This window comes from Tinamus guttatus, unplaced genomic scaffold, assembly GCF_059628265.1.
Source record: "Tinamus guttatus ecotype Peru unplaced genomic scaffold, ASM5962826v1 Tinamus_guttatus_pri_ptg000060l, whole genome shotgun sequence".
In the NCBI taxonomy this organism is placed as follows: domain Eukaryota; kingdom Metazoa; phylum Chordata; class Aves; order Tinamiformes; family Tinamidae; genus Tinamus; species Tinamus guttatus.
In genome coordinates this window covers 487,918-514,606 of record NW_028288594.1, presented here as the reverse complement: position 1 = coordinate 514,606, position 26,689 = coordinate 487,918, and the positions used below count along the sequence as shown (strand labels likewise).

The 26,689-nt window shown below is 35.5% G+C and overlaps 1 protein-coding gene across 3 annotated transcripts; it reads right to left on the bottom strand.

Moving 5' to 3' along the window:
- Positions 1-2,461: 2,461 nt before the first annotated feature.
- METTL8 (methyltransferase 8, tRNA N3-cytidine) lies at positions 2,462-25,843 on the bottom strand. Of its 3 annotated transcripts, none has more exons than XM_088519439.1 (10): positions 25,757-25,843; positions 20,288-20,443; positions 16,671-16,762; positions 11,294-11,691; positions 10,668-10,717; positions 8,156-8,219; positions 7,684-7,823; positions 4,673-4,779; positions 4,519-4,584; positions 2,462-2,922 (listed from the first exon to the last, which is right to left on the bottom strand). In XM_088519439.1, the coding sequence occupies exons 1-10, from the start codon at positions 25,792-25,794 to the stop codon at positions 2,732-2,734; spliced, it is 1,302 nt and encodes a 433-aa protein (XP_088375565.1). In that variant the 5' UTR covers positions 25,795-25,843; the 3' UTR covers positions 2,462-2,731. The 3 variants fall into 3 exon arrangements, with proteins under 3 accessions (XP_088375565.1, XP_088375566.1, XP_010219953.2); XM_088519440.1 differs by lacking the exon at positions 25,757-25,843 and adding an exon at positions 21,271-21,329; XM_010221651.2 differs by lacking the exon at positions 25,757-25,843 and adding an exon at positions 21,267-21,321.
- Between the last annotated feature and the right edge of the window lie 846 nt (positions 25,844-26,689).

Below are 26,689 nucleotides of genomic sequence, written 5' to 3'. Positions count from 1 at the left end.
AGCTCTCACAGTGTAATGCAGAGTACACCAAAGCAGTGACTAAAGATCACACCATGAACCACAATAAAGTAGTAAAATCTATGTTGAGTGATTTCTGTTGATGCTTAATACAGATTTCGGGATGATTTATTCTATGTTTTTATGGGTTATAGAGAAACATTTTAACATGACTTAATGACTAGATACTTCAGAATTAGTATAAAAAAGAAAGATGCTCACTTTCTTTACTGTAAAACTGTTTTTGATACATGCTTAAAAATTTCATGAGATAGAAGAATCCTTGGTCTGAACCATTCTCATATGTCCCTATACATAAATTCAATTCAGGAACTGTGGAACATGGGCAAGAAGTACACTCTAATGGTAAAAGCAAGCCAAAGCCAGGGAAGACAAAACTCAATTCTGCTTTACAAGTATAGGAAGTCATGCTGAAACAACAACATAAAAGTTTCCTGCTTCCATTTAAGAGCCCAGTCATACACCTTATTAAAAAAAAAGTAATTTCAGAATTTGTAAGTAAAATTTAACACCCTTCTAAACCAAGCATATTTTGCCTGTAATATCCTATTTTTTACATAAATTAATAGATAAGCCATTTTAAAAAGTCCATTTTCAATATGATTGTTTCAAGTGCTTTTATTTCTCTTATTTCAATAATTTTACTGGCTTTTCTTTTGGCAATATTATAGCACTGTTTTTTTTTCAGGTAGCACAGATTATTTAAAAATAATTAAAGAAACATATGCTTGATTCAGCTTTTCAAAAAACAGAATTTCACAAAGCTAAAAAGATGGAAAGACCTATCTAGTTCAAGTTTCTACTGGGAAAGAAAATGTGTCATCTTTTTTGCCTCTTTTATCAAGTTTACAACACTTGAGACTAGTCACAAATTCTTTTTACCGTGGATAGTCTACAGTCCTACAAATAGTTGCTGATCTTACCACTTCTAAAAGGGGCACTATTCATGCAACACTTAAGCTGTAAGGTGTGGAACAGAGAGCATCAATTTTGCTTAAGGACATAGGAGAACTGTTTTCTTCTGATGTCACATTTTTGTTTAATTAAGATAGTACACTAAAATCCTGCCAGAATCAACATATCAGTGTGAGGGTAAAAGCAAACAGAATTTTATTATGGAAAAATCTACGTCACACAGAGATAAGATTTTTACAATACTCCAGAATTTACCTCCACCATCAACTCCCAGCAAAATTATATAGCTGAATATGTTTCGCACTAGACTCAGAGCTATGCATACCAAAAAGCACATTTAATAGGATAGGGTAGCAACTTCCTTAAAACATAAGCAGAAACTTATTTACATTTTCCATGCAGATCCAACAGTATCCTAAAATTTAGGGCTTGAAAAAACACTGTGATGTTTTAATCTTTAATCTGATTTATATCATAAATGTTCCTAAACCTTTTAATTCATAAAACAGCATCTTACTCTAGTGGAAGTTTGGAAAATAGCAGAAACACAGGATCAGGTCCTACCTTCAAGGACCCCTTATTGCACCTGAATTCATGTAAGGTATTTGATTTTATAAAAAATAAGCAGGTCATTCTGTCAAAGGCGATGAAGATACTTAAGCATTCAAATATAGATTTTTCTTCCTTCTGGAAGACAACCAGTTACCTTAATAGTTAACAATAGGCAAAAAATGGATTGTCAATTGTGATGTGCTTACCCTTCAAGATTAAAATAAAAATGGTTTTGAGAATGACACTCAAAACTGCATGTTCTAAATCACAAATGTTCTATATCCAGTAGAGGATGATGGTGTCCAGTTCCTAAAACTCAAGCACTAAAGGAACCCATTTTTGGTATTTTCAGGTCTATGTAAAGACCAGAAATAACTCAGCTACCATGTATATAGTCATTTTAGCATTGATCACACTATCCCATAACAACAAATACACTGAATTGCCCTTTTTGATCTTCCCTCTAGTGTCTCTGATAAGTATCATGAAAATAATATTTCTATTCATCCACGCAAATGGTGAACTATTTGATTTGGGCATTCTTTTCTCATTTTCGTAAACCTTTCCTATATGATATGATGTTCATTTAACAACTTAGGATACTTTAAACATACTGTATGTGTTACACACACTTCAGTTTGGCATGGAAAGCAGAAACTTCAGAGATATACACCAGCAATTACTGACTAACCTGGAACCACATATATACCACGTGCAGTTGGCATAAAATAATAACTTTCATGCAAATTAGATTGTCAAAACTTCCCTTCTGATGAATGTACAAGGTAATTATTTGTTATTTACGCATGAAGAAATTTTCTTCAAAAGAGGAAATACAGTGGTTAGAGGAGACACCACTCAAAAATTAAGACAGCAACCCCTGTAGTGTCACTGAGATATTCTCATTCTCCAAACTTTTGAAAGAAATCTAAGCAATATAATACTTGTTAATACATCATGAATTTTGACAGGAAACTGGATACGTGCTAATATTTATTGAGTATTCATATTCAAGGAAGGAAAATAGTTCAAGGTCACAGTTTTGAGCAGATTAACGTATGTCCCTTTATATAAAGCAGAAGTTAGAAAAGAATTTTTTTCAAGATCATTTTCAAATACATACATTTACAAAACATCAAGGAAGGGTTCTCAGTTTAGTATTTTTTTCCTTTTCAGCAGCTAGTACAAGATTTATAGGAAATATACATAGTCAAATTTGCTTCTGTTTCTGGAGGTTATGGTATATTTAGCCGTAAGGGTACCTTTTGGTTGTTTCTTCAGGATTACTCAGAGATAGCAGCAACGGTTTCTGGAACTTGCTCTGTATCCAGACTCGCTGCATTTTGACTTCTTTCTTTCTGTTGACTTGTAATCGCCGATCAACTAAATTCTGTACTTCAGTTAATCCAGCCAAGCTGAACATGCTGTATACCTCATCTGTTTTTTCATATGAAGAATTATTATAATTTTAAAAAAATGTAGAATGGAATGTAGTAATTAACAACCTACAGTTCATTCAAAGATGAAACAAATCCTATTTTATTATTTGAAAGATCATGAAAATGACATGTAAAATGTCCTCTGTTAAGAAATCCATTTTCCCAGTTTTCAATTCATACTACAGAAGAAATGCCATGATGAGACTCAAAGCACACAGGTTATTATTTATGGCATTCATAGATCGCTTTCTTAGAGGATTCAGTTAAGCTAGGGCTGAGGAAAACAAACACCATTTTTTCCATAATACTGATTTAAAATATGATAAAAAATATTGATTTCATCTGCCAATCCACATACCTATGACAATGTAATTATCTCCTTCTTGACAGTCACAACTGAAAAACCTCTTTTAAGCTTCTCTTTCATTAGTAAACACAGAACAGCTTTCCAAAAACTGAGAAGGCTCTTGGAATTCAAGTGATTTCCCAAACATGTCCTAGATCCTCTTTCTCACCTCTAAAATTAGCCTAGCTGTGAGAAATCCTGATCCATTTCAATTATTTACAGTCAGGTTTATAGAGAAGAAAATTAGTGTAAATGCTAACTTTTACAATTTTCAGCTGCTGGCTGTCAGACTAAGCTGACTATCAGCAGAACCAGGTGAATGGAAGAGAAAAGGGCAATAATTGCCCACAGTCAAGAATTCATCTTAGTTCCTGGAAAAAGAGCAACCATATAGCCAGGGATCATCAACATGGCAGACAAAATATCAGGCCCTGCCCATTATTTTTCCAGGCCTGTTTGTCTGAATTTTAAGAATACTTCAACAGTATTTGATAATCTCACAAGATGTTTAAACAAAGGGCAATTCTGGCAATAGCTGCAAGCAATCTTGCAGATTCCTAGATCCAAGAAGCAAAATATGTCATTACCAACAACCAAGAAAAAGTTATTAACAAGAAGCTTTTTATAGGTTCGATTTACGTTTCATGGCCATCTTAATCAAGAGAAGGCAACATGCAAGATAGAACTGCATCAGGTAAACCTGAAGACAAGCAAAAATCAGTCTAAGCAATTTAACGCTAATCCAGATTTGGTGTTGCTTACTGGCAAGAAAATACAAAAAAAAAAAAAATCAAGGTTTATTCTGGTTTATTATTTATACCTGGAAATTTAGAACCAAAGTAGACGTATGTTTCTGGTCAGATTCTGTGTTCTCTTCAGGGCTCTGCTATTGTAATTTTCTAAGCTCGCAGATTTGATAGAATTATGTTGCTATAAAGAAAATGTGTCTTGCCAAATAGAAAGAAAAAACAACTAAATAAAAATTATTTATTTAGAGTAACTCCAGCTTCTCCCTTCTGACCTCAACCATTCTGTGATTCTGTGTGAGTCTGCGAGGATGGACATATAAAGGAAAAAAAAAATGTTGTCTGAAACAGGGAATATTTTTTCACAAGAGCTTTGGGCTTTTTAAAAGCAGATAATGGAGGAATAAAAAAGATCTACAATTCTGTTTTAATATGAGCTTTTGTAACCCAAATCATCTGGGAAGACAGTCAACACTTTCTTTAAAACTAAATCATTTCATACCTTTGGTAAAGAAATACACTCTGGTTCCATCTCCTCGTACATAAAAATTTTCTGACAAGCAATGACCTAGGAAATTAAAAGAGTAAAAAGGCAAGCCATGTTTTCAAAGAGAGTTTAAATTAAGTAGTAAAATATAAAAACGTGCAGTAGTTACCTTTTTTAAAACGAAGCTGAGACATATCATATCTTCCATAATCTCGAAATAACAACATTCCTCCAGGTTTCAGTAGTTTAGCCAATCTATTTACAACTCTTTGCATCCTTAGAAAATAGAGGGAATCCTAATGAAATTTCCAAAGAAGGCTGTTTAAACTTTTTTTTTTCCCCCTAGATGCTTGGAATATGCATAGATTCCTGAAACTAAGATGAGAATGTATGTCTATATTTACTATGGAACGGCCAGACACTAACAAACAAAAACAACGTTTTACAAATAAAGTCGAGTACAAAATTTGCAAGAAACTGTTATTACAGAATACAAACTAGCAAGAAAAAAAGACTCTTTTTCCTTCCCGTAAACAGAATCTCATGGATCAAAACACAGTTTTTATTATATGCGCCATATAAGCCAGGCAGATATATGAAAAACAATGAATGAACAGCTAGCTCTGTTCACTGGTGAGCTAGGTTGAACCCTCTCTCTATACACAAGCAAAATCAAAAGTTTGCATAATGGACAAAATCTAATTTCTTTATGGAGGCAGTTACCACAAACACAAAGTCACCACCTGAATGTAGTCAGCTAACTGTGGAGAATAGGAGTCTGGGTAGTGTCTGAAGAAAATAATCTGGAAATGTTGGCAATTCGGGGGAGGAAAGTCTACAACCTCCAAAATGCTGAAACTTTGGGCATCTTAACCACATCTAATATCATCTCTTCCCTCTCGATACTGCACTAGCCAGCCATAGGTTTTCTAGAAATAAGTGTCATACTCTGTACTCTTTTCCCTTCTCTGGCACAGAGCATCTTCCTCCTCGTTATTTATGCTTACCTTGGAGCTTCTCATAAATAATTTGCATTATTCTGCAAAGTACCTTACTAATCAATAATGCTCAAATCTTTTAAAACAACATACAGGACTCAGATTCTCCACATTCACAAAAGACCACGAAAGGCCACCATATATGCACCTGGCAGCCAGCAAGGTAGAAGAGGCTGCAAGGTCAATTCAGCCCTGCCTACCTCGGAGAAGTAGAAGGGCAGGGTGGGAGATGTGGAGCCAGAGGGAGGGTAATTTAAGCGATAAGTAAGGCAAGCTGCTGTATCTTAAAAAGAAGTAGAGAAAATAAAGTCTTTCTTAAATATGCAAAATTGACATTATTGCCTAACAAGAGAATATCCTTATATCGCTCCTGCATCTTAGTCAGCTTTCTCTCATTTGGTACTTATCTAACAGCAGTGCAGACATCCTATCTTGACATTTATGGGGCTGAGTTAGGAGATTATTCAGCATACGCTTTTTGAGCACTGGGATTTCTTGTTTTTCATGCATAATATTGGCAACAAAAGAGAAAAAGGTAGCTCCACGTAAGAATAATGGACTGGTCAAAAATGCATAGAACTACACATTTTGCCTACGTAAACATGAGTTTTGTGCACAGAAAAGTGCACAGAAAGTGAAAGTGCTGTGAGAAATCTGGTCTTTTTAGTATTAAATCACACTAATCACACAGCATGAGGAAAGTTTAGGATCTTTCAAATTTAGAGACCAATTTAAGGAGGAGACTGCTAGCAGAAGACAAGTGTATTACCTTTTAGGTACAATATCACTCACAAGAGCCCAAAGAGGAACCACTAGGTAACAGTGGTGCTGATTATATCTGTGTATCTCTCGCACATGTTTTCTGGGTCTCCTAAGTACATATATCTGAAGTTTTGCACCATCACTCTTAGTTTTCTTTTCCAATATCCCTCATTCCAAAATTCTGGTATTTAAATATTAAGCAACAAGGGGTTGGATTACATTTTTCTTTCTAGAGTCATTTTAATTCTAGATGAGCGATTTTATCACACAAATGAATTAAACAGGTATTTTTACATATATATTTGCAAAACCAGTGATGTCAGCCTTTGGATGCTAACACAGGGAGAAAGACAGACAAATACATTTATTCTCAAATAATTAACAGAAGTTGAGATAGAACATCTGATTACTGCTTCTTCAGGCAAAGTGATTCAATGAATGTGTCTCTATTGTCCAATTTCCTCCTGGCTGCGTCAATGTAGTTACAGAGATCTGAGATCTACTACTTGATTTTTTTTTTTTTTTTTAATCTGGACCCAGGCATTGCATGACTCATACGCTCACCTCTGAACAAACAGGAAGGAGCAACATCCTATATGGGATAGACTTTTCTGTAAAGCTAATCATTAATAACATAGGCAGGCAAGCTGGGAAACAAGCTTCAGATTTAGGCAAATATTGCTCTGTTTGCCAAGCCCATTTTAATGACATTCTTAAAGCAATAAATGCCCTATCACACACAGGGCACACATTTCCCTTCATATGGTCTAGTTAAAGAAGTAGTTTAACTTACATGTAGCCTTTTGCACTTTTCCCATTAAAAACTGTATTTTTAAAACTAGCCAGCTTTAACAACCATGAAGCTTGGTTCATTAGACATTGAGAGGCATTTAATAATAATGCTAATAGTTCTCAACATAATACCATGGATGCAAAGTAGATTAAGTTTTCCTAATCCAAACAAGCTACACAATTCTGAATGTGTTTTGGTTTAAGAGGCCATCTTCTATATATCTATGTGTGGCTTAATTAGCAACCTAAATCTTTATCAATATATTGTAAGATATTAAAATAAGAATGTTTGCTTTTGATCGCTAAAAATACTCTCCTTTTGAAGGACTCACAGTCTGTTTCTGGACTCATAATTTTCTTGAAGCACTGTCAGTTTTAACAGGGATGTATTCTGTTAGAAACTCATTTTAGTTTGAAGGAGACAGGAAGCTTCCTAATGAAGTAGTCTACGCAGCTTCTCTTTCTAAGCCTGAAAATGGGAAAGAGCATTTAAAATACCTTGTTTTATATAAATCATAGCTTACTAAATAATAAATTAAAGATTCATCATCTTCCTTTGATATTCTTGAAAATTTTTAGTGATAAAAGAGATTTAACCTATTTGCTTTGCCCTTTAGTCTTCATTTACCTGTCAGGATGAATAGCAGAGAGCACAAAGACAAGGAGAATGACATCCAGGATCTCATCAGGAAAAGGATAGGGTAAGGCATCATCACACACATCATGAACAAAGGCAAAACACCAGGCTGAATTGTAGGACGAATGTGACTGTCAAAAAAAGGATGAAAAGAGGCATAGAGATAACAGTAGTAGTTAATACGTTTACTATGACTCAAGAAACTTTTTTTTCTTCAATTATTCAGTATTGTAAAACATTTCATATAAAAGCCTATTCTGACTGGTATCTTGCTCAAGCTGAGAAGCAAGCTCACTGATGGTATTCATTCCTCTCCTGCACAGAGTAAGACTTTGTTCTTTGGAATACTGAAAACTTCAGTTAGAAGTTGTCAAAGCCATCATGCTCTTTTTCATGAAGATGGCTTCCTGGCAGCCTCCTGAATTACATGCTTATAATATACTGAAGTGAGCATATGAATTACCTTTACCAGATCCACTGCTCCTGAAGCAAAATCACAACAGTATAGAAAGGTACCAGGTGCATTGCTAGGAAAACAAAACCAACATCAGTTAAAGAATTATTATTGAAAAAGATGAAAGTCTACATCACTAGTCTTGGCAGTACACATAGCCCTTTGGGGTTCTCCGCAGGTTTGATCGAGCATGCCTTATTGATGTCTAGCACCTGGAAAGCCACATAGCTTGTAATGAAGCAATAGGGCAGACAGATTTGTAAGAATACCAACAGGCACTTAGTATAAAAAGAAAAATTATGGTCTTGTCAGGGAAGGAGTGGAAAGGAAAAGAAAGAGGGTCACAGAGGGCTGCCAGGATTGATGGCAACGTCCTAGTGCTGTATTACATAAATATACATGAATAGGTCACATTTTCTTACAGGAGCATTGAACTAAGTGTCTATCATTAGCCCACATAAACAGACTAATTAGCAATATGTGTCTTGAAGGGCTTTTTTGTTGTTTTTTCAGGGCTGCAAAAGTCATACACAGTTCTGCAGAGGTTTGAGTTCTCAAGTGCCACCTGCCTTGCTTTTGATTACATTCAGCAGTATTGGCTGTTTCTCTCTACTGTCCTTCTGTTTTACAACCCAGATGAATACAGGTTTCCTGTAAGCTAGCTGCAAATTTCCTTGTACATCAGATACTAGTAACTCTGTAGAGAAGCTTTTCTTACCTCCTAAAAACCCATCTAAAGGAAAGTGACCAAACACCTCAAGACCCAGCTGAGGGACAGTATCGCAATCCATTCCTGACTAGATGCTCTCTCCTAAAATACTGGAGATTTTGGATGAAGGTTTTCTTTAGAAAAGAAACTGAAGAAACATGGTAGTGCTTATGACATCTCACAGTACACACAGCTGAGTAAGTGACCTGTTTCTGAGGATTCATCAGGCTGTAGACCAAAATCTACTCCCACCTTCTTTATGTCTGATCAAAAATTTCATCAGGTCTGTGACTATCACAGAAGTCTGTGAGCTTAGGTGTTTGATTACCAGGGATGAGGACAAGAAGCTATGATTTGGACTCAGTTAGATGCTTGGGAAAGACCAGCTACTTACCCATAAATGACTTGTTAGGGTGTAGGTTTCTTTTTCTTAAAAAAGCAGAATAGGAGTTCTGAGAAATGTCAATTAAAAAAAAAAAAAAAAAGACACATCTTGATCTGGATGGATATTTCACGATGCTTTGTATTAAAAAGCATGGACTTAATTTTGAGGGAGAGGGTGTTTTAAAATTATGTTACAAATGTAGGTCTAATTTTTTTGTAGCTACAGTGGCTACTTGACTCTGGCTTCTTTTTGTGTGCATACTAAAGACAATTTTTACGTTATTAAATACAGAGTAGAAACAACTGTGCTAAAAATTATTTAAGAGGTAGGAGATGCTTCCATCAGACAAAAGTGTCAGTTCTTCAACGCACTGATCTGATCATCTGAAAGATTTGCATAAGAATAGAGATCTCAAGGAAAAATACCAAATGAATGGATCCTTAATTATCCAAAATGCTAACCTATGACTAATGCCTCCTGTGAGGAAAACACAAAAGTTTGTATTCTGCTTTTCAACAGAAGCACTTAGGATCTATCCAATTCCATTATGTAGGGGTATTTCTCAAACTTTTCATGTGACACAGGGCTCCCCTTTCCTTATGTGTCTGAAGCAAAGAATCTGTTCTGGGACAAAGATGCAATGCTAACATGGTAATAAGCTTCATGTATGATCCTAGTACACCACTTGTTTCTGTATCCACAAAATGGAGTACTTCCACACAGCAATGATGCTAGTAGTGGTAGCAGTGAGCTTGGTTTACAGAATAGTAAGAACTCTGCTGTATAGGGTATTATGGAGGCATGAACATAAAGAAATCTATTCCAACCTCCCTTCATCCATATATAATCTTTCAAACAAAACCTGCCTGCCTGCCTACCATGGAGGACACGCTGTCATAACACCTTTTTCTGAAAACTGAAGCTAAATGGATTAGGTGTCTCAAGGAATTAAGTAACGTAATGCAGGACTTGTGCTTTCCTTGGCACCGAAACCTGAAGCAATATGACAAAGTATATTAGCCAAATTTGAAATAAAACTTCTTGTCAGTAGATCATGCACCATTATTTACTGTCTTTGATTTTGGCCCTTTGAAGAGAGAATAACTGGTAGTTGTACGGAAACATGAGACAAAGGACAAGGAAATTTAACCTACCTGAGATTAACTATTGAAAGTCAATCTGAATCTGAAAACAAATATACCTCCTCAGCACACATGGTCACCTCAAGTATAGAGCTGAATAGTGTAAGCAATATACTGTAATGGCACTATCTACTTTTTTTTTTTTTTTTTTTTTTTTTTTTGGCAATCAGAAATTCAGGACTCTAAAGAAGTCCAGGCAACACTCCTTGCAGCACTGGTTTAGCACCAACATTTGAAGACACAGAAGCGTGCAACTTTTGTATTTGAAAATCTGGCACTACATACCATAGAACTTTCAAAATAGGAAACACACTATTTCCAGCACCACAACCAACCTAGTATTGAGAGAGAAATAGAAAGTTAAAACAAATAAGCAAAAAAAATCGCATATTTTATATTTTTTTCTTAAATTACGTGATAGGTAGGACCTGTAATACTTGAAGATATCTTAGACAGAAAAGGAAAAAATCGCTTACTCAGAAATGCTCATATCACTTCTATGACCAGTTTTCCCCTCAGTATCTTTCCAATGCTAAGAAAGAACACAGCTCTCGAACAATTGCATAGGGAAAAACAATATTCTTGTGCAACTTCACCATCTGGCAAGAACATGTTGACTATGGAGAACAAAGCATTTTAAGTAAGAATTTTCTTTAGGAATTTAAAAACCCAATATCTAGTGACTTTCAATGGAATATAGTCATCTAGCTCCAGATCCTAAATTGGGAGGAACTTGCAAGGAGAAACAAAATCTAGATTCTAGGTTCTTCTGAAGGGTATTGTCCTAAGTGAATGTAGTACTTTAAGTCTTCAATGTTTACTTTCTAGATAGTTATTGAGCACCTTTATCCATAGTTTTGAGAAATTATGTAGAGTTGCAAATCATGGGTGGCATGTTTGCAGTGCATTACCTCTAACACTCTGTAAGCAGCACCACTACCAGGAAAGGATTCTAGCTTGCCAACTTTTTCTCTACAATCTTTACCCTGAGGATTGCGAGCAACACATTTTGCTTGTTTTTTGCTATATACTTGTCCTTGTACAAAAGTAGAGTCTTCCCCATAATTATTCCCCCAGCATTCTTTTCCTTTCTCAAATGTTCCAGGAAAATCCTTGTGAAGAAAACTGCTGGTACTTTTTATTTTTATGGGTTCTGAAGATTCTTCCTCTGCTTTCAACTGTTCTCTCTTTTTTTCTGGAAGAATTTCTGGGAACTCCAGAAACAACCAATTGCGATCCTTGAAAAAGTTATTCTTATGAGTCTTATAAAATTCATTCCAATATTTACTGGCTTCTCTCTCATATTTATCTGAAAAACAAAACAAAAACAGGGTTACTATTGGCTTAACTGCATAATAACGTAAAACACCATAAAATTAGGACCCCAAACCTACAGTTTAAGAAGTGTGCCTCCCATATTCTGAATCTTTAAATAAAGCCACACAGATTCTGGGTCTTTTGAGTTTCACTAAAAAACTCTATGAGAGTTTAATTAGATTTTATCATAGGATGGGACAGACAGCCTTTCTGCATCATCAATTTAGTCTGTATACAGTGACATTATAGGGCAGCATCACTCTCGCTAAAATATGTAGTCATGAGTTTCTTAGACAATTTTCCACATCCCAAATTACAAAACCAATGGCTCTTTTCAATTAAATATTTTCCATGATTTTCCTATTTAAGAAATACTGAATTGAAAATAATTCCACAATTTATGAAACTCTGTGAACAATTGAAAATTTGACAGTAAAATCCATCTCTCTAGAAACATCAATTACAAAACCATTCCCTTGAACTGATCAATGCTATTGCACAGCCAATAAAAAAAAAACAATCATTCACACCCATTCAGAAACTCCCTTTTGACAGAAAATAACAACACAGCAATAACAATCCAGAAGCTACAGAATGGCTTCCTTACTGTGAAAACATTTCAAAGAAGTTTTATAACAGACTTTTGTGTAACTTTTACTTTATAAGATATATTCCTATGGAATCAAAAAAGCACTTGGAAGGACTTGATTAAGTCAAAGAATCCACATTCCTTGCACATAGAAGTTTGTTCAAATTGTTCTTAAACACTGATGGAGATTGGACAACTTCCTTCAGTAACTTATTCCAGTCCTTCAGCACCTATCGAGTTAGGAACCTTTTTTCACTACTCAACTTGAAATTTCTTTCCATTCTTGTCCCATTAAAGAAGCAGACAGAGAAAAGATTAATCCCTTCTCTTTGCAAAAGCCATTTATTTATTTGAAGACTTCTACTATGTCCCCCCTAAACAATCTCTTTTCTATATTTTCTAAGTCTTTCACATACACAAGCCATGATTCTAAGAGTTCTGATCACTGCAATTTTTTATTCTCTAAACTCTAATTGATATACTTCTTTTCGGTGCTGTAGTTCAGGAAAAGACATTATCAACACAGAGCAAAAGGAATATTTAATGAATCTCACAGGCTGTAATCCTTTTCATACATCTTGGCTTGCCATTTTGCAACAGCATGACACTGCTGATTCAGATGGTGATTCACCACAGCCCTCAGATCTTCTGCAAAATTAATACCTAACCAATTGTTCCAGAACCCAGTAACCCAGTATTTTTTTTTCCAGGAAATTACTCCTAAGCAAAGTGTTTTGCACTTGTCATCAGTAAATTTAACTCCATTTCTTTCACATCATTATTCCAATTTGTCAACATTTTCCTCAATTCTAATACTCTCTTTTACCATACTTGAAACACCTCCTCCCTTATATCATCTTCAAGTTTCCCATTCTTGAAATCACTAATGAAAATACCAGGCAGTACTGGATGCCAAACAAAATGGTGTTCTGCCCAGTACAACCTTCCATCCTGAAAGAAACTCTCTAGCATTCAGTTACCCAGAAGTAGTTTCATTAGATCTTTCTCATGTAACTTGCTTATATGATGTCAAGTAAAACCCAGTTGAAAGCCTAATTAAGGACCAGTTTTAGAACATCTGCTGTTTTTCCCTTATCTCCAGGGCTCACAATCTTCTCCAAGAGTGAAATTAACCTGATTTTATATCATTTATTCTTGAAAAATATTTGTTGGACAGTATTCATCTCCCTTGTTTTTTCCAATCCCAGGGTTTACAAGTACTTGATTATTTCTTCCAGTATTTTTCCAGGAATTAAAACTGTAATTCTCTAACTCTTCTCTGTCTGCCTCTTTTTTTTTTTTTTTTTAAAAAAAAAGGTAAGTAGTCTTGGTCATCCATATACTTATGGATGTGCTTTGTAATTTATTCTTTCTCAATACTAGAAGCAGTCGTCTTCTTGCCAGCACTAATAGTGCTAGCCACTAGGCTGTATCTAACCCCTACAAAGGAAGGCTGATAAAAAGATTAAAAAATCAGCTTTCTCAACATCTCTTTTGTTGATGATTTGCCCTTCTTTATCTCTCCTTCTAAGTATGGAACAAATCTTTTTCTGTTTTTCCCTCATTCTCAAAGCATTTACAGAATTTTCTTGTTATCTTTGACATCTCTTGCTAACTTTACATCATAAAATATATTATCATCTTTTTGATTCTGCCCCCTACCCACTCATTTATTTAGTTGCTTTTAAAAAATACAGTTCAGAGTACATATGCTCACTTATTTCACTTATTATGCTCACTTAAATCTTAATATGCTAGTTTCTAAATTGTTACTGCTTTCAAATATAAACAAATCTGAGAATAATAGACAAAGAGAGAAGTAGTGGGAACTGGGAAGGAGGTGGCAGAATGCCTTGTCCTAAAAATCTGCATAATTTTTAAAATTTAACATTTAAGGCATCCAATTGTATTATTAAAGGACAAAACTCAGACATCTTGAGTAACTCTACGGAATTATTTTACAATATAAGTGAAGAGTTAATTGAGGTCATCTATACCAGATTTCAATAGTCTTATGTTGCACATTCATAGAGATTGCTCGGCTCTAAGATAAAAACAAATCCTTTACTCAAAAGATTCATAAATCATCATCAACCCTTGTCATAGTTACTATTTTTTTCTCCAGGTTTGCCCAGAACCCTGTATTTAAATTCCCAGCAAGTTTTTTTTAGATTTCAGAATGGAAATACAGGAAAGTTGGGCATTAAGTTGGTCCCAGTGAAATGACACTGTACTTTCCACCTCTGCTCCACTGTGTAATACCCATTCATCCATTACTCCTATAAATTCTTTTTCTCATATATGCTACCGAAGCCATAATTTTTGTGTCAACTCTACTAACAGTTATTTTCTGAATTCATTAGAAGATAAGGTTAAAAATTACTTGCCACATTCAATAACTCTGTACTCTTTATTTTGTTAATCTCCAAAAGTTTCCTAAAATAGAATGAACAGTTATCCTCTTGGCTCCTGGGGTTTGCCAGAGGAGAGGGGAGATCTGCTCATTCCATTTTAAAAAGCTGCTCGATGACTGAATTTTCTAAAGAATGTAAAAATCACAGAATTCACAAATGTGTACGCTTCTGAAGCAAAAGCAATCTTTTACTGGTCCTTTTTTTTTTTTTTCCCTCTTAACAGAGTTTGTTATGATATGCATTTGATACTACACCAGTGGTCATGTCTGAGAATAAACTGGACACATTAAGAAGTATATCAAGTACATAAAAATAGTACCACAAGTTCATTCTGTTTAACTTCTGTTTTACCGAGGCTCACCAGAACTACTCTGTTTTAGTGATATCATAGTATTATGGAAATCTGCCTTTTCTTTTCTCCTTTTTTTGTAATTCCTAAGGCCCCAAAATAACCTGCTCATTAGCTTCAGTCTAGTTCATTGTTAACACAAACAGACCAAAATGTACTTCCACTTGCAGAATGAAGCTGAAGCTATTTGAAGAAATAATATCAGCAGTGCTCACCTATTCAAGTTTTAAACAGAGAGGCATTCATGGGAAATGTCTTTGGATTCTTGTATTTCTTGGCAATAGACAAAAGCTTGATTATTTCATTTCTAACAAGCATGAACTGCGTTCTAATTGACTCTAGATGAAGAGAAAAAGGTTCCATGAGCTGCACGGTTAAACAGCTTACTTTTCAGCCACGAGCTCATTTTCAACTTTCATACAAAAACAATGAAAATATTAGATGTCAATTTTGAAAAGCAAGTATTGTCATCCTGGATTAAGACAAAGAATAAGAGAGGCGAGAACATAAAAGGGCAGGATGAACAAAGGTCCAGAATAGGGTCAGTTTCAACTTAGTATGCAAAGACTACTTCCTATAAGCTATCTTCAAAAAAGACTGACTATTTGCTGTGCTAAAGCACAAAAAAGGAGGTGTTAGGAAAAAGTAAGTCTCCGCTTCAGGGCCTCCAAAGCAAAGAAGGGTGCACAATCCAATATACCTTCAGAGGTATTTCAAACACAGCCCAGCAAGCGCCCTAATTGTATCAGTTAAACTGAACATAGGGTCATAAATAAACTATCCAGCTTCGAGACACACTAAATAAACTGATGACCAGGCCATACACAATAATTATCTTCAGAATATCTATCTAACAAAACAAAATAAAAATCCATTTTTTAAATGTTAGAATCAACTTAGTACTCCAGCTATGACATAGCAAAAAGTTTGGTCTGGAGTTTAATATGCCAGTTTGAACCTAAAGCTATCATTTTTCAGAAATGGAAAATAAAATCAAAGTTTTCCCTCTAGGGACAGGCATGAAATTCCTTAATCATTTATAGAGTAGATTCTGCATGATGCATGGGAACACTTTCCACATGAAGTGAGCATGTTACTTCCTGAAGCACTTTCAGCTGCCCAAAGTACCAAGCAGGAACCAGTAACATAACTTTTATGGTACCTACCTGAAATATGGCACTGTGTAGAAACACTAGTCCACTAAACAGGGCACAATCATTACAAAGTATTTGCATATTGCAAATGGAAACTTTAGACCTCACTGCCATAGCTGCCTGTGAATTCACTCTTTTTGGGGAAGGTAACAGTCTGTGCGGTGGGGTTTTTATTCTGAAGTACTGCAAAATGAGGGACAGAACTGGCAATTGTAACATGTTGACTTCATTGTTTTACATAAAGCCTGTTGCCCCCCCAAAAAGACAAAATTGTTCCAATAAGTAACTGAATTGCAAGCAAAATGCACTTTCGAACAATCCTTTCGGACAACAAATAAAATTAACAAAAGATAGATTTAGTAAGGAACATTTGAAATGAAAGGAATGCTGTGGAATTTTTCAAGTATCTTCAAATGTTTCAATACCTGTTATTAAAACAGTAATTTTAAGCCATTATGCAATTACCTTGGTCTTCTAATTGGACTTTAACAAGTGAGTTCTCTGCTGCTTTGTCCTTGGCACGCTGCTCTTCTTCTTGTGACCACTGCATGTGGTCCCTGCAAAAAAGTAGTCGAAGAATATGCCTTTAAACACCTTTAAACATCTTTTTTTTTTTCCTTCTTTTTTTTTTTGAGGCGTGGGTTGCAGGGGAACAGTCTCAAATTAGCTACACTGTTTATTCCAATATTACAAAACTACATTTTGATGCAAGATGATCATTCAGTCAAACCCGAGTAAATTTGGATCTCCAGCAGATTTATATTAAATTTTTTTTTTGCTTTCCTGTTGACTTCAGCTGCTGCTACCCTGACAGCCAGTTCAGTGCTCTCTCCTAGCCAATGATCTTAGTAGCTAATTATTTTCACTAACTCCATAGCACACCATCTTTTTGTTCTTTCTGTGAGATACTGTCTAGACTTCCCTTTGCTCACTAATTTGTCACTTTAGCAGTGACAAAAGTTGTAGTGCAACTTCCTTATTTTCTCATGCAAGCCTTCATTTACCTAAGCTAACCTGTATGAAACAAACCCATTTTGTTCAAGTAATGTAATATATACTATATTCCAGGAAAAACAGTGCATTGGGTAAGCTTTTCCACTAAGAGCTGACAGTTACAGCATTTGCTACCAGATAACCTGAAATGTGTCAAACAGAACCATATTTCCTTTGAACTCACTCAACAATTTCATGATAGGCAGGAGATTAGGGAGATATTTTGCAGTATCTATGCTTGTTTATATTATATTTTAATGGAATCCACATCATGGAAAACAGTGCTATAGTGTAAACTTGATAAAATATTTAGCTCTCTATGATCTGCAAACAACCACTATGGAGCTAATAAACAAAGGAGTCAAGATTTCAAAAATTGTTATTCCTATGTTTCAAATACTTTTATTGTCTGCAGTGCAAACAAATGACCATAAGGGGACTGACAGTTAAAAACAGATTTGAGTCTACTATACATAAAAACTAATTATATGGTAAAACTCAAATGAAATGATAAAGAAAAACTTTCCATCTACAAATGGGCTAAAGTGGTAGCCATCTTTGTCTTAAGGATGGAACTACATGCAGGATATAGGGTTTATAGGAATGTGTTTCGAGGGTTTATAGGAATATGTTTTGAGTGTCCTATTAGGTTTGTACTTGACTTGGATATAGACCTATTAGCAAAGACCCTGATGCAAGAAACCTCTCATATTAGTAATTTTTAGGGTAGGAGGAACAAAGATCATTTAGCTAAGTAATCAGCTATTCATGAAACAGAGCATACTCCTTATTCAAGCAGAATAAGTGGAATTGCTGAAACAAGATTTTACCTAGTCAGGGAACAAAAACAGGATTCCCCTAAAAAGGGAGAATAAGACAAGCAGGGCTATGGTGGTTCCAGAGTCTATGCTATGTATATTTGTGTGAAGTCTTTCACTTAACATTATATTAATTCATTAAATGTACACAGAATCAATCCAAGACCTTACCCTAATGGCCCAGCTCCTGCATTCCTTGCAGATTCTGTGTTTGCATTAGGCCACAATGGGGAGTGTCCCAAAATGTCCTGGCAGCTTTTTGAAATGAAGCAGCTGCTTCATCCCCCAAAAGAAAGATTCCCCAAAATCTTTCAGTCTAAAGACAGTATTAGAACTATTAAGTTAGACAACAGAATTCAAGTAATCTGTTAGACCCTAAAGCTAATGAAATCAATTCACTGAAAACCTATGACTAAACTCCCACAGGTTATAGCGGCAGAAAGAACAATACACCAACTTGAAAGGGGCTGATTGTGTCTACAATTTATCTAGCATCCTCCCATTCTATACTTGGTGACACAGAGGTAGCTTAGGCCTTCAGTGCTCCTCTTGGTTAATTGTGGTAGACTAATTGGCATGTATTTGTCTGCTTTCCTCAGACTTCCTCATGTTTCCTCCTTTTTGCCCCAAATTTTCTCATTTCCACTGAAATATTTCGCATTGTTATCCCCTGCAGGTTGCTTTTTTTCCTTTCTGTATTTGTTCATGCAGAGAGTATTCCTGTGTAGCATCAAGGCTCTGATGATATGCTGTAGCAGAACAAAACTGAGCCACTGAAGCCACCTTCTTGGAAATTTGCTTCTCTCATTGCTATTTTTGACCTTGCCCATTCTAGCAAACTGAAACCAAGCACTATTCAGAGGGCAACAGCATCTGTCAGAAGGGCTGACTGTATGGATTGCTTGTATGCTTGATTGATTTTAACACATCATCATGTGTCTGGTAGAGCTCTTATGTACTCCATACACATTATTGTATGTGTCTGAGGTTCTCCATTTTAATTAAGAATTCTTTTTTCCTTTTCCTAGAACATCTATATGACAGACATCATAAGCAATAATGAGACAGCAGCGGCAGCAACTCTTGACCAAAATCTGTGAGACAGTGGAAACAATATAGTTCTTACATAAACTATTCAAATAGCTTCAGTGCTTAAAATGAGAGAGCTCCTTCAGCATTGTAAGCTAGCATAAACACAGAATACAGAAGAATTTTAAGCATGGAAGTGTTTAAATTCAGAAGTGTTTTAAGCTGAACTTTGACAGTGGCAAAGCAACATCTCCATTTTAATCACATCAGAAACGGTTAACACGACCTGACGTAATATCAGACAGTGATACTTCCATTTCAGCTTGCTCACGTTATCTCTTTTCCATTAACTTGTCTAAGGTCTAATTATCTCTGAGCCTCTAACATATGAAAACTAAGCCAATTACTAACCTGAATGGAAGTAGAAACTTTTTGCTCCAATGTTCAGATTATTCTCTCTCTGAATGACAGAAAATTACCACAGCAAATATCTAAATCTTAGTACCCAAATTTAATTTTCTTAGTACTCCCAGCAGCAATGATGGATGCTCTTGGTTCACTGTCAAAAGATGACTGTCAATTTTATAATCTGCCCAACAAGATGAATGGAAGACAGGAGGACATAGTAATGCTCATACAGAACACTGGGGAAAATCTGTCCCTACCCTACATGATCTATTCAGCTCAACCGCTGCTCATCCTGATTCCCCTTATCTCCCTAAGGATAACCCTGCTGAATCAGATCCAAGTCAGCCCCTCCCAATTTCACAGCCTCGTTCTTGATCTACCAGCTCTGTGGATTTATCTACAGATCACTGCCTGAACAATGCTCTTCCCAACAGACCTTTGAACACCCCCTCCTCACACCATATTCACAATCCATCCCAGCCACATCTACCTCAGTGTTAGATAGCCCTGAAAGCAGCTATCTAAGGAAAAAGTGAAGATATACATCAGCAGCTATTTGGACAAAAACAAAACTGAGCTTTGCTGAGGCATAATGTTACAGAAAAAGGGTGGCCTTTTTCTAAAAATCTATTTCTATATAGATAGACTATAGTTGAATCAGCTTTCACACACGCAAAAAAGGATCTTCCAATTAACAGAAGGCACTAAGTCTGGAAGATGCTTACACACTACACTACATAAAGATTCTCTCTAGTTCTCTCTAGTGCTACCTTTAGACACACATATATATGTGTTTGTATGTATGTGGAAATGCACCTTGAACAGCTATCTTACCACATGTTATGCTCAAAAACCTTGGAAGGATCAGTCAAAATCCGTGATCCAAGTGGAACAGCTGGCCGCCTACTACTCTGGTGCCTCTGCTGCATCTTGTTTTTCCTCAGACATAAAGCAGAAAACCTTGTAATGAAATTCATTTTGTTCAGAGACCTACAAAACACGATTAACACAAAACACAGTTTTGTTGTAACATAATTGTTTATGTCACTTAAATGAGAAACTGATCAAATATTCAAGCACCATTATCAAACTTAAGAATAATCTTTAACTAAAATATCAATTTAAATGTCTTTTTTTTTAATAGCAATGTTCCTTGAGTGTGCTGAAAGCCCAAATAAGCCAAAAGTAGGCTGCTGCAATAAGAGTATCTGAAAGATAGAACTTTGAAACTGCACCAAATGATTTATCGGGCAGTGAAGAAAAAAAAAAAACACAATAAAACTATAAAAAAAAGTTTGACATTGTACATTTAAAAAGACAAGCAGAAAGCAATCAGTAAAGAAACCACTTGTTCTAGCAGGAACATACTGTCATTGGGCTTGACATTTTTCACCCTACTCACTAGGTTACAGTCTTCAAAAGATTTAATTCTGGACTTTTGACTGTGGTTTTGTGCTTTTATATAGGAAATAAAAAAATCAAAAAAAAAGAATTTGTAAACATTATGCATGAGAAACCAACCGAAAATTTTTACTGAGTATTGTTGGAATCCCTGTTCAATTCTTCCTTTGATAAGGAATGGTTTAAAACATTAAATTCATATTCACAATAATTACGAAGTGCTTTAGATTTTTCTATTGTATGTATAATTCTTTCTTATATTGTTGTATTTTTTTGAGTCTGTTCATACAGTATTAATAATGGACGATAAAAGGTGTGCATATCTACTACCAGCATTTTGTCTTGTAGGTTTCTCTGGCATATTCTCATTAACGTAGGCTTTCTAGGAGATGAATAAAATAAAATACTCCACCTACTACTTTTACCCTGATGTGCCTTTGTTCTTTTCTTCCTCCAAGTGTTCTGTATAATACTTAAAAAAAAAAAAAAAAAAAAAAAAGCTTGTTTATTCTGTATAAAGCATGCAAATATAACATACTGGAAATACAAAATATGCTTAAAGAGAAACCGGCACACTATAAATTTGATATTATTAAAAAAACATTCTGTGCAAAATGGCCACAAAATGGAGATTTTTTTTCTTGAGAAAAATAGTGCTATTTGATCACAAATCTTACACTGTGAATCAAAAAAGATTAATTTGTACACATCACTACAAAATCTGGCAAAGGAATTGCTTCAATTAACTAAACAATTCCTCATTTAATGTATACTTTTGAATGAGTCATGTTTTTTAAAAGGCCATTGTTTATTCATTGTAAGCCCAGCGGAAAAAAAAAAAAAAGAGAGAGAGAGATAAAGAAAATTTTAAAAATTATAACTTTTCTCTCTATTCCCTCTATTTGTCAAAGATTTTTTTTCTGCCTTTTGGCTGTCAATGCTAAACATGAATCATGTTACTTTTCATCTCCTGGGACTGCATCATATTACTAGATTATGGGGCTTCACATTATAGTGAAAATGTAGCATTTAGTCCCATTAAAAAAATTAAAAGCACTTCTATTTTTAACAAGTTTATTACAGCTCTTTTTTTGATGTAGTTGAACAACTAAAATGATACTAGTTTACATGTAAATTACTTATTACAAACCATCCACGCTCTCTTTCTGAAAATATGCATGCATTATTATTCATAAAATAATGCGTAATTATTAAAGTATATGAAATACTATCAAGTAATAACTATGAGGCATAAAAATTAATACACCCGAGCAATTTCTGCAAAATGTATGATTTACACAAAGGCAAAATGAGCATTCTCAAACACGCACAAAAAAAAAGAAATAATAAAAAACACTAAAATCATCATCAAAAATTATTATTAAATTATAGAAATGCCTGAATAAAAGAAATCCATGATTACCCTGCAAACTGTTTACAAATCTACTTCCTCAAGAAAGACCTGAGTTAAGATCCTGCATTTTCTGGAACAACATTAATATTCAACTTGAAATACAATGATTCAGCTGCTAGGCTAGTCAAATAATTCTGCTTGGCTTTCTAAATATCTCCGTAAGAACATAAAAAGATGCACAGATGGGAAATACAGTCAGATGACTAAGATGATCTGGCATCACTAAGAATCCAAAGATGGAGCTCTTCTTCTGACAGTATGACCCCTTCAATGATAATTGCACAAGTTTAGATGCTAAGTCTTGACAAGAAAATGTAAGGATAGTGGGGTGGACAGGGGAATTAATTTTCCTGTTGCGTAGAGTGTTTATCGTCAGGGATCTCTCTCGTGACTTGCACACATCCCTGAGAGCCAGAGAGATCCACAGATCATGAGATTAATGGGTAATCTGGCTACCAAAGGTTCAGAAAGCACCTAAGTGACTCGGAAGCCTAAATGATATTTTCAGAAGTGAGTCATTGTTCCCTAGTTAATTTTGTTAATGAAAAAAGTAACCACCATTTCTCTTCGGCAGATTAGATGATCTTCAAAAAATGACAACAAAGAATACTGTCACCTGAAAGAATTAGAATTATTTCCTTCTTTGGATTCACAGTCAGGAAAGCAAAGTTGTTTTATGTTTGATTATTAATTATAACAATCCAACCTCACCTTTAAAGAAATGATAATGAAAGTGAATTACATTAAAAACTTCCATAGTTTGCAAAAAGATAACTATTTTTCAGGAAAAAAAAAAAAAGAGAAAAAAAAGAGAAACCACCCACTCACCAGCTACGCTCAAGAGTAAAATAGATATTTTCCCCAGTGGAGCGCTGCATTTTGGCCTTTTGCATTTGGTCATCTTCACAAACACAGGTCATACCCTAACTTTAGTTGAGAATCCTACAGAAAGTACCCTGAAAAAGCATCTCCCCTCCCCTAACAATCTATCTTCACACCATTAGTGCAGTTTGGTGGAGGGGGACACACAAAATCAAGGTTTAACATGTTAACTGTCAGCTAAATCAGAAATAATACATTTTGTAATTGATTTCAGCAATGAAACCTTTGAGGAATCTCCATAAAGAAAAAATAAAGATGCGTCAGAAAATAATTGTTCTAATCTTGTTTTGAAATAGTAAATTATGCACAAAATATTCCATAATGCACAAAAATGCTTGTGAAGTATAGTTTTGAAACAAATGTCAGAAAAAAAAAAAGCCGTTTTTGTATGAGAACCTGGTGAAAACGTTTGGACATTTCATGGATTTCTGACAACAAAGCTAGCAGTTCCCTCCATCTGCAGCCATGAAGCCTAACTCTACAAGTTGCTGTTAAGAAATATTCTGAAAACAATGAACTTCATGCAATTAATTCCTCTATTTGGCACTGAGAAGCTTATCTATACATTCGCCAGTTATTTTCCAGTGCTCTCCTGTAAAGCATATATTGACTGCTTTTATTATCATTGAATACAACCAAAGCTCAGAATGCCTTAGCTATAAAAGAGATGCACATGGTAAAAGAGCACTCATGAACACAAATTAAAAAACAACCTTAAAAAAATGATAACACAAAAGAGGTGATTAAGCGTTATCAGTGTATATTTTAAAAATACACTTACACTAATATTTGAGATCTAGACATAGCCCAAGAATAGCCCAAATCAAGTTACAAAATGATATAGTGGAAGATGCAGGAAGAGAAGAATACAAGTCCTTTCTGGGCCTCATCGGGCCAGTTGCCTCAAGAGGCAACTGAAAGACATCTTTAAATACTTTAGAAAATAAGGATAACACTTTCTCCACAGAACTGATACAGCTGAATAACAGTTAAGAAAATCAACTTAAGAAACTAGAAAATAATAAAGATGATCAGGAAAGAAATTAAAGGCTTTGTATCTTATGCAACAAAGTAGCATAGGAATTTGGAAGAGGGAGGTAGAAACGGTGGAACACCACATGAAAGGCAGCATATGAGCTCTGGGAAACTTCAGAGTTTTCTAGGAGCATTTCACCATGCTCAGACTAAATGGAGCTTGACAGGAAAGTCTTCTTTGAGAACACCTAATATAACATTTACAGAAAGACAGGCTAAAGGCTTAAAATGCTATTAAAATGTTGTTATACTCTACAAAGTGAATAAACGTGCCCTCTTCGAGTTTTATGATTAGTCTTCCAATTATGTTGTTTCAAATATGCACATTTTTTTTTTCCAAGTATGAGTTACTTCACAGATTTTCAAACTCAGCATGTCTAAAACCCCAAACTGTTTTTCCTACAGGGATGCATCATCCCTTGGAATGACATAGGCCTTCTTGGGGGCAGACAATGACCTTAGTAAAACTTAACTACACACCTCCGACTACCAAGGGTGAAAGAAAAAACAAACAGAAAATATATACATTTTGATTAATAAATACAAAAAGAGTATTTCATCATTATGACTCCTGTGGAGAGAATGCAGTTAACATCCGTCAAAAAGCAACAGTGTTTTAATATATGACAGTAACAAATTCTAAATTCATACAGAAACATTGAGCAAAAAGACTCTGCTCTTAACACCACTTTTCAGGTAGACCATTAAAAAGATTTTGTATTCTGTTGACCATAACTTTCAAACCAAAAAGTATTGGAAGGAAGAAAATAAATCCAATAAAACAGCCCATTTACTGAGAACATCTGCTGGAATTATACATGCAGAAGATGAGTAGCTGTACTTCAAGAAAAAAATATTAGGAACAAAATAATGCATATACTATATAATCACTTCTAAAAGTAAGAAAGCAAACAGAATGCTCCTATGGACAACTATTACTATCAAAGAGTATTTCAATTTTATAATGAAGTCTCAATAGTTTAATCAAATTCAATATACTCCACTTGTGAAAAATACCATGATTGCAACTTTCAAGCCAACTGAAGTTAAAACCATATTTTGATGACTAAAATCTGTCTTGTAATGGAATTTCCACTTTTATTCTGGCTCTATTTATAACAACATTCTCAGTGATAATGGTTCTACTATTTTATGTTTGTATTACCTACTAACAGCATATTCAGAAACCGCAATTATAAACATTATGACTAAAAAAAATTGAAAATAGAAATTAGGAAGATATTGTTTACTTTGTATAAAATTCTTAAATAATACACACTAATATAAAAAGTGAAATTCCCAGAAAATGTTTTAGGCCATAAACCTACAAACACTCATGCCTTTGTTTAACGTTACAGACAAAATGTCTCCTTACATAACAATCTGACAGATATAAAAATTAAATACATAAATATTCTGCCTAACCCACCCCAAGTAAAAGGAATTCTTAACTTTCCCTCATTTTCCCCCTCCCCTCTTTTTTTTTCTCCCATGAGGCACCTCACTTCCCTTTCAGTTATTTATACAGCACAACGTAACACGGAACTGACTCAACAAAATAATCTGTTTGCCAGTTCAGCATCAAGAGGAAGCCATCTACGATAAACATAGCTCAGGAATGAGGTTTCTTAGTTAACCTGTGCACCCTCTGCTGGCTGCTGCTTTGATAGGGAAAAAAAAAATCTGGTGAATTTATGCATATACACCATGAAGATACATTTAAATAATTTAAATAGTTCTTTCTAAATTTAAATAGTTCAGTCATTGAAACTGCTTTTCAGCTACAAAGTATTGGACATATGACTGCAACAACTGGCAGCTGGTGATTTGTCTTGAATGTTAAAAAGATGTTTAAAACAGAGATAACATGAATTTTACAGTGACTGTAATTTACTTTTAAGAATCTCAGTAGTTACATTTCTGCAAGACTGTTAGTCTGACTAGACTTTACTGAGCTACGACTTGGAAGTTATTTCAAATCCCACGCACCAGCCCCTGCACGTTCAGTCTAACCCAAGAGTATCAAGAACCAACACCGGCTGATGCCACAGCTGCACGGCTGAACATGGCCTGCCCCTGAGAACTCGGGGTTTTACACGCACGAAACGGCCATGCAGGCACAAAACAACTTCCCGACAACACCGCTGTCAGCCCCACCCCGCAGCAGGATCACGGCGGGCTCGGCCTGCTCCTCCAGGAGCGCCCGCGGCGCGGGGCGCCAACGGCCGCCTCCCAACGGCCGCCCCCAGCGCCAGGGAGGCTGCTGCGCCGCAGCGGGGAGGCGCTTACTGCGCACGGGGGCGGAAACACACGAGGAACGAAACGCCCGTTTAAGCTCTTTTTAAAGATAAGCTCCGCTATCCCTGCAGCGGTGGCCGGCAGCTTCGCCGCTTTTGCAAAGCGAACCCGAGCTGGAGCACTTACACGCACACGTGCAGGGCGCCCCTGGCCGCTCACTCAGCGCCTCGTGCTGCCATGCGGCCCGCAGCCCGCCCCGCCGGCGC